Source organism: Ovis canadensis, chromosome 18 (genome assembly GCF_042477335.2).
Source record: "Ovis canadensis isolate MfBH-ARS-UI-01 breed Bighorn chromosome 18, ARS-UI_OviCan_v2, whole genome shotgun sequence".
Lineage (NCBI taxonomy): Eukaryota > Metazoa > Chordata > Mammalia > Artiodactyla > Bovidae > Ovis > Ovis canadensis.
In genome coordinates this window covers 81,887,914-81,896,713 of record NC_091262.1, presented here as the reverse complement: position 1 = coordinate 81,896,713, position 8,800 = coordinate 81,887,914, and the positions used below count along the sequence as shown (strand labels likewise).

At 48.7% G+C, this 8,800-nt stretch overlaps 1 protein-coding gene across 5 annotated transcripts in view; it reads left to right on the top strand.

Moving 5' to 3' along the window:
* Positions 1-1,152: 1,152 nt before the first annotated feature.
* PPP1R13B (protein phosphatase 1 regulatory subunit 13B) overlaps positions 1,153-8,800 on the top strand; it is a 73,948-nt gene continuing 66,300 nt past the window's right edge. For 2 of the 5 annotated variants that reach the window (XM_069559900.1, XM_069559895.1), the window contains exon 1: positions 1,153-1,449. In XM_069559900.1, the coding sequence (XP_069416001.1) occupies positions 1,441-1,449 (9 nt within the window). In that variant the 5' untranslated portion in view covers positions 1,153-1,440. Of the gene's footprint in view, positions 1,450-8,184; positions 8,331-8,800 lie in introns of those variants that run through there. The other 3 variants (XM_069559898.1, XM_069559902.1, XM_069559899.1) reach the window with 3 other exon arrangements.

Genomic DNA, 8,800 nt, shown 5'->3' with positions numbered 1-8,800 from the left:
TCTTTGTCCCTCAACCCCACCCAGCGGCTCAGGCCCCTCAAAGGGGCAGACAGGCTAGGGACAGACTCTGATCATCTGTCCCTGGAGACGTCCCTCTGACATCACCTGCTGTCGTCTCTATGGTCCATTCCCAAGGTGGGTTTGGGGCCATAAACAGACCCCTGCGCTCCAGATGCTCCAGAAGTTTCAGCGTTGCCTGTGGAGTGCACAGGTCACCATCTCATCTCCCGTCAGGGTTCAAGTGAATGGCACAGTGTGGCGGGCACAGAAAGGACGCGCACTCACTGGGCAGTGAGGGTCCGCTCAGCCCCAGCCCAGCCCTGGCCTCTGTTACTCAGGCGCTCAGACCGGGGTGCCGGTGAGACAGGGCTGTAAGGAGAGAAGAGGACCCTGGAGAGGAAGACTGCGTGCAGCCCGGGACGTCTGTGCCTCTGAAGGATGCTGGCACAGGTGCTGCAGGCATCCTAGGCCAGGGGTACCGCCTGCAGGAAGTGCCAAGGCTGAAGAGCCGCCACGTGCCCGGGAAGGTCGGCTGGCCTTGGGGAAAGGGCCCCGGGAGGGTCGCAGAAGCCGCGGGCAGGTGGTGGTGGCGGGGAACAGGTGCCCAGGGCCCGAGCGCCACGCCGGCTCGTGGGTCCGTGCTGAGCCTTGCGGAGCCAGGTCACACGCGTGGTCTGGGGCGCACCCACCCCCTTCCAGCCCGAGCCCTGCAGCCCCGCGGGGTTCCGGGAGGCCGGGGTCAGGCCGCGGTCGCAGGGGCACGCGCGCGCCGTGGCCGCGGTATGCGCCCCGCCCGCGCCGGGCCTCCCGGAGCCCGGGTTAGAGCCGTGGCCCCGCCGAGACGCGCTGCGGTGCCCCGGACAGGTCCTCCCTCCCTTGGGCCTCGGTTTCCCCCACGCCCGAGGTCTCGGAGGAGCCGAGACCGCGGCAGCGCACCGCCAGGGAGCCACAGGCCGGCCCGCGGGGCGGGGCAGCGGCCCGGCTTCCGCAGCGCGCGCGCCCCCCCGCCTCCCGCGGGAGCGCGGACGCGCTCGTACCTGGCCGCGCTCGGGAGCGAGGCGGAGCGGGGCGGGGCGAGCATGCCCCGCCCCCGGCGCGGGCGGGCCAATCGGAGGGGGCGGCGGGCCCCGTGAGGGGCGACGCGCTGGGGGCGGGGCCTGCGGGCGCTGAGGGGAGTCCGCGGGCAGGCGGCGGGAGGCGGGCGGCCGGAGGCGGCGGCGGCGGCGGCGGCGGCAGCTGGTCCCAGCACAGCGACGCAGCACGCCGGCGGCCGCGACAGGGCCGGCCAGGCTCTGCAGCCCGCCGCAGCCGCCGCCTCCCCGTGAAGGCCAGAGAGCGCGGCGGCGGGCGCGCGGCCTGTGAGGGCGACCGGAGCGGCGGGCACGGCGCGGCGCCGAGCGTCCTGTCAGGCGGCCGAGGGCGCCGCGGACCCGCGCCGCGATGATGCCGGTGGGTGCGGGCGGCGGCGGCGGCTTCCTCCGCGGGCGGCCGGCCAAACCTCCTTCCTCCCGCGCCTCCCGGCCCCCGGGGGCCCGCGCGAGCTCGGCGGGCCGGGCGGGAGGGGAAGGAAGTGGCCTGGCGGGCGCGCCCGGTCTCGGCGCCCCCCCCGCGGGTGGGCAGGTGGGGCGGCGCCGGCTGTCAGCGCGGGCTGGGCCGGGGGTCCGGGGATCTGGGGTCCGGGGGTTGCCGCGGGGGCCAGGAGCGGGGGCCGCCGTGGTCGAGGGTCCGGGGACGGGGGGGGTCCCTGGCCGGCGCCCGCTCGGCCCCCAGCGCGGCCCTTTCCTCCCGAGCCTCCGCGGCCGGGCTGCCCGGGAGGGGAAGCCGGAGGTGGGATCGGAGCCGGTCAGTTGCCCCCTCCCCACCCCGTCCGACCTGGCGGGGGGTCGGGCGGGGAGGCCGGGGTGTCGTTTAGCGCTCGCCCTGTTGCAGGGTCTCGCGGCGCCTCTGTCCCCCCCACCCCGCCTGAAATTTGCTGGTGTCGTATTTGGAGTCGGCCGTGTGGGTGCCCCCGTGTGGTGTTCCCACGCTGGAAACCCACATTTCTCCGTAGTCCTTTTCGTGATATCTGAAATCCTGTTGTATTTAGGAATTTGCTTGGGGACTGGATTTTGAGAGCCATTTTAGGCATTCCCTTTTACCGTCCCTTCGAGAGTTGTACCTTTGGCGTTATCTGGCCTGTCGCCGCCGTTTTGAAGGTTGAGCCAGGTTCGTTTGTGGTGCGGTGCCGCCTTGTCCTGCCCTCAAGGGTGCGTTCTACTAGCAGACAGAGCTCGTTAGATTGCCAGACTCCTAGCGGAGCTTTTCCTTTACCTGTCATCTAAAGAGCCGTGAGTGCTGAATTATAATTTTTCTATTCTGGCTTTTTGTGAAGTAAATGTCTTGATTTATGAAAAAAATGAAGGGCTGGTGGTACCCAGTTGGATGTATTGGTTTTCTGAGTGCCTGTATATTAAGTACAATTCTCAAAGGCATTTGTAGTAAAGTAGCAATTTAGCCTACAATTTCTACATTTGAAAATCCATTTCAGAAGGAAAGTACCATTTCTCTGCATTTTCTGCTTGAATACTATTATTCCACCGTGCTGCACCCAAGGACATTTAGATTAGCATTTTTTTCTCCCTGATCTTTCAAATCATTTCCTGTCTCTTGGTAATCTCTTCTGGCCTTTTTGAACTAATTCCAACGCATTGCCTTTGCAGAGTCTTAAGATTTGACCTAGTTGATCCTTAGATCCTTCTTTGGCATCAGAGCTTGTATTTCTAAATGTTTGGTTTTAAATGAGTGATTGTCTTGTAAAGAAAGAACTGGATCAGCATCAGAAGATCCAGAATCCAGTACTGGTTCTGCTACTTTTTAGCAATGTGACCTTGAACAAGTCAAGGTCTCCAAGCCTGGAATTACCTCTGAAGTAGGGATAAAAACAGAACAATATCTGAGGGCTGTCCTGAGGATCAAAAAGGATGATGTGTCCAGAAGTCCTTGTTAAACAGAATGCCATGCAGATATTTTTTATAGTTAGTATGGCTCTGAATTGTCAATTTCTAATTTTAACCTCTGCAAGATAAGGGATTTGGAAATAGTTCTCTCCCTAATTCTCACTGGCTAGATTTGGAAAAGGCGTTATGGTGTTTTGGAATTTTGAAACCACTTTTAGCTAAATCCTGTAATTGATACTATAGTAATATTGAAGCACGCCTATAAAGTTTTGACTGATTTCATCATTGTATGATGTTTCATTTTAAATACTCTGTTAAGGAATTTGGCTTGCATTTTCCATATGATACATTCAGATGTTTTATTTCTCTGCTCCACATAATTAGCATTTCTAGTCTTTACCTTACCAGGTTTTCCTTTTCAGAGTTTGCTTGGCTGGCAGTTGGGAAGTTTCTTTGTGATACTCATAATAATCAAATACTGTTATTGAAAAACAGGCCTATCAAGTATTTGAAACACGCTGCTTTTATTTTAAAATGCCTTCTAGAAACAGATGGTATTTCTCTTAGTCCCACTTTCAAGGTCTTTTCTTTTGTATTTCCTTCTCGCTCCCTGAGTATGGCTTTTAAGATTGAGCCCTTCCTCTGTAAATGTAGTTGGGGTTGGTTGTAAATTTCATAGACGTTTCAAGGACATGCCATTCTTACTTGGTACAATCTTAAACTGTGCACCCAAGATATAAATAAGATTTTTCTTTATTATATATTTGTTGTTCATCATCATCGTAAATCATTGAAGGAAGATTAGATCATATTTTGCAGTTTATAGAGAAGCACTACCCAGTAGGAATGTAATGAACCACACAGATGCAGTTCAGTTTGTCTAGCAACTAGTATTATTTTTAATATTTTATTAACTCAATATATTAAAAATATTATGACTAACATATAATCAATATGAAAAATTTACTCATGTGATACTTTACTTTTTTTTGGTACTAAGATGTTGAAATCAGTGTGAATCCAGTGTAAATCCAGTGAAGTTCTATGTATATAGCACACCTCAGTTCAGACTAGGACATTTCAAGTGCTCGGTAGCACGTGTAGCTAGTGGCTACTATCTTGAACAACACAGGTTTAGAGTGTATGGTATTTTACTTATTTGAGAATTGGCAATTAGTGTGTAGTGTCTGTAATAACTTTTAATTGATCAGATGATTTACTGCAGCAGCCAACCTCTCAGCTGTTGGAAATGAGTATCTTGCCATGTTCTCATCTGACACAATAAGGTCTTTGTAGAAGTCTTCAATTTGCTTGTTACATCAAGTTTCACAACTGTCAATTTTAAACAAAGTTATATTTTGGAATTTTCTGTTATTAAAATATCATTGCATTCTAGTATGTGTGGTCATTCACCTTTTTTCAATGGATGACATTTTAAAACAGTTTCCCAGGGGGAAAAAAGGACCACAGTTTAAAGATGACTTGTTGGCTGATCCCTAACGTCTGGACCTGAAATCATTTAGGCCATACCTAAACAACTTTGATAGAAATAAGGATTTTAATAAAAGTAGCCTGGTTCAGAGCATGAAAAGGCTGAAAAACTGCCTTGATCATTAGCATCATTCTTTTCTACAGAATGAACACTTTGCAGCTGTGGAGCTTTTTGTGCACAGGTGAAATGTATCTGGAGCATGGTGCTGAGGGTACTTTTTTCTCTTTCAGAGGACTGTTGACTTGGGTAAGGGAAGTTCTGTGGCTCTGAAGTGTGTGTTATCTGTAAGAAAGGCGCTCTGGTGGTAGTGTTTCGGTCAGGTTAGCAGTGGGACTCCTTACCTCCAGTAGGCACCATGCAGTGTGAGTAGTTGATTCCACTTGTTTCTGTCCTAGGAGCTCTTTCAGCATATTCACTAGGGGCTGTGGGTTACAGTAATTTGTGCTCAATATTTAGCTCTCATTAAACAAACATTCAGTTATTTCAGGTATTCACTTTTGATGATGTAGAAGACATTTTGAGGTTCTGAAATAGATTCCTTTTGAAACCATCAGCTTTCATGTAATTGACAAAACAGTGAACTGGAAGCAGAGAGGCTAAGGTTCTAGTCCCCACTTGTAAGTAACTCTGCGACCTTTGGACTTAAATTTCTTTGAGCCTCCGTTTCTCACCTGTAAAATGAATTGGTCCTGGTCTTTTCCAAGTATTTGTGCTTGGTCTAATAGTAGGTATGTGGCAGATACTTTAATGAGGGTCAGTAATATTCTCATTGGCTGCAGCGGAGGTTTACACAACCTGTCACTAGTTTTGGCAGTCTTTTAGTAAATGCATTGACTGCCTAAGTGTTTTGGTATGATAGAACTGATAGAAGCTCAATGGATGTTCACTAGTATTGTTAATAATTTAGTCATTTGATCGGCTTTAATTTCTAGCCTAACTCCCTGTACAAAACACTAAGGACTGGAGAAGGTTTTTTAAAAAAAATTCTAGTGACTCCTTGAACTGTAGCCCTTCAGGCTGCTCCAGGCTTTTCTGTCCATGGGATTCTCCAGGCAAGAATACTGGAGAGGGTTGCCATTTCCTTCTCCAGGGGATCTTCCTGACCCAGGAATCAAACTTGAGTCTCTTGTGTCTCCTGCATCAGCAGGTGGGTTCTTTACCACTAGCACCACCAGAAACCCAGTTAAGTCATTTTGACCGGCTTTATGTTATAGCCTAACTCAGTAAACAAAACACTCAGGACTGGAGATGTTTTTTGTTTTCTTTTTTAAACTCTGGTTTCTTTGAGACAAAAATTCAAAGATACTGTTACCATTTAAGATAATCAAACTATTTCTAACCTTTGGAGTGCCAGAAAGTTCACAGAAGGAAAAGGAAAGCTTCGATCACACAAAGATGCAAATATGAAAGGTTTATTATTACAGTTTTATTGAACTTAAAAACAATCTTTAGGAATAACTCTTCTGAAGGCTACAGTATTAAGTATAGCAGTAAAGTTTTCCAGCTGTTTAACTTGCTACGATTTAATTTAGTAGTAATGAGCACTCAATGAATGGTGTTTGTCATTATGTGCTAAAACGCTGTGTCCTATGGGCCTCCCCTGGTGGCTCATTGGTAAAGAACCCACCTGCCAGTCAGGAGATGCAGGTTTGATCCCTGGGTCAGGAAGATCCCCTGGAGGAAGAAATGGCACCCCACCCCAGTCTTCTTCCCGGGGAATCCCGTGGGTGGGGATCCTGGCAGGCTGCACAAGGGCAGTTGCACCCTATAGGTTTTGTGGTGATGTCTTCATTTTTATGGAGAACTGAGGCTCAGGAGGAAAAGAAACTTGGCTAAGGGCCCCCAGCTACTGAGTGGTAGAGTGCTGCTTGAAAACAAGCTCTCTGACTCAAGAGTCTTTGCTCCTGGCCTCTGTGCCAGTCACTTACAGGAGTTTGCTGTAGTCAAGGCATTTTGCTAGTGGTGCTGGTAAATTGAATTAGGCTAAATACTTTTACCTAGCTAAATACTTTTACCTTTGATGCCTAGCTCAGTTGGAGCTTAATATTTTAACGGATCTTGTGGTGAACCTATCTGATAAAAGACGATAGTTTTTGCCATCTTGAGTTTGGGGACGACTCTGTTTTAAACGTAAATGTAAGGCTTCTCAGGTGGCTCAGTGGTAAAGAATTGGCCTGCCAGCGCAGGAGATTTAGAGTCGATCCCTGGATTAAGAACATCCTCTAGAGTAGGAAATGGCAACCCACTCCAGTATTCTTGGTTGGGAAATCCCATGGACAGAGGAGCCTGGAGGGCTACAGTCCACACGGGGTCACAAAGAGTTGGACATGACTGAGCGACAGCATGCGCAGACGTGTTAAATGTATCTTTCCTTTCTCAGCATCCTACTTTGAAAAGTCTATGTCAGTGTATATGCCTAAGAGCTACTTATAATTTTTAGCAAGATAAAAACTTAAAATATCACCAGGTTGCTGTGTTGAAGTTACGTAACTGGTTGTCAGTGTGCTTTTTTGTGTGTTTGCACAGATGGGCAATAACTTCTCAGCAAAATTTCAGTGGGATTTTGATGTCTGAAAGTGCTGTTGCCATAGTTATTTCGCAAACTGTGGTTCTGAGGCTGAACAGAAGAATGGTGGTATTCAGGTTGTATTGTGACACTTTCTTGGCTTAATTGCTTTGTTTTATTTCACTGCAAAGATAGCCATATGACTGTTGTTCATACTAATTGGTAAGCAAAAGCTGCTGTTACTATATTTTGTAAAAGAAAAATCTTTGCTAGGTGATATCATACAGAACAATAAAAGACTAGAAAATGAGGTAGTTTTGATTAAAATTAATAAATGACATTCAGAATGTTAGTGTACAATTCAGAACAGGGTCTTGCTAGCAGTATTGTGTGTCCAGAGAAAATATTAACTGAAGTTTTGACTGAATCATGCTTTATAACGTATGTTGTGATTGTAATCTTTGTAGCTCAAGCAAATGCAAAGGCCCTGTGGTAGGAGCCGGCCCAGCATGCTGGAGAAGCAGGGAGCTCTGTAGCTGGAGCAGAGTATGTGAGGGGCAGACTGGAGGAGATGAAGTAGGAAGGTGTTGGCGGTAAGGGGATGGGTTAGGATCTTACAGGGCCTTGTGTGTTACTATAAGGGCAGAGGACACGGAGAGAAATTTCCTTTGGAAGAAATGAAACACAGTGGTTTACTTATTGCATCATAAGTTGTTCTGAATCAGTAGTCATTGCCTGGGGGACCTTGCTGTAGCAGGTCGGAGTATGGGCCCTGGCATGGTGTGGATTCTGGCATCACCAGTTGACCCTCCGACAGGTCTCCTGCCTTTAAACTGAGGATGCTAATAGTAGTAACCCTCGGGTTGTTAGGATCAGTGGGTTATTACAGTGAAAGCGGCCTGTTGTGCAGTCAGTGTTCAGCAAATGTTATATGTAATAAGTTAAATTTCCTTTGGGAAGCTTTCTCATCTTTGCCTCAGCCAGATACATCAGTAGAGGCATTCAACCTGATGTGCCTTTTTTTTTTTAGATGTAATTCACAGACCATAAAATTCACCTTTTGATGTGTACAATTTAGAAGAAGTTCTAAGTTTATAAGATTGTGTTGTAGTACAATCTTTGTATTGCCTTGCTTTGTATTGTAATATAATACAACCTTTGCCACTGTCTTCTCAGAACATTTGCAGTACTTGTAGTTGTGGCCTCAAACATTTGTGTGTGTGACTGGTTAATGTCCTTTTTTGTCCTAGGCTGTAATTTTCATCGTGGCAGGAGCTTCTTACTGTTTCACCAGTGCCTGTCCCAGTGACTGGCCACATAGTTGGTGCTTGGTGGCCATTTGCTGAATGAAAGAAGGTACGACGTGGAAAGCAGTGCCAGATCCCTTTGTGAAGAGGTGTGCGTGTGCCCTGGTGGGGTTTGCACTTGGTCCTGTGGGTGATCAGAAACCGCCAAACGTTTTTAAGAAGTGGAGTGATGCAGTCAGATTTGTGTGGTGGAGGGGCAATTCTGAAACCAAGACTGGAGGAGTGGGCCATGGAGTGAAGTGAAGTGAAGGTCGCTGAGTTGTGTCGGACTCTTTGCAACCCCATGGACTTGTCCATAGAATTCTCCAGGCCAGAATATTGGAGTGGGGAGCCTATCCCTTCTCCAGGGGATCTTCCCGACCCAAGAATTGGACCAGGGTCTCCCGCATTGCAGGCAGATTCTTTACCAGTTGAGCTGTCAGGGAGGACCATGAGGTAAGGCAAATTAAAAAGAAACAGGAAAAACAGTTAGGAGCCCAGTGGGCACAGGTCAGACTTGACCGGAAGGTGAAGGGAAAGATCCAGGAGGAGGTAAAGGAGATCGGCTGGAGCGAGAGGG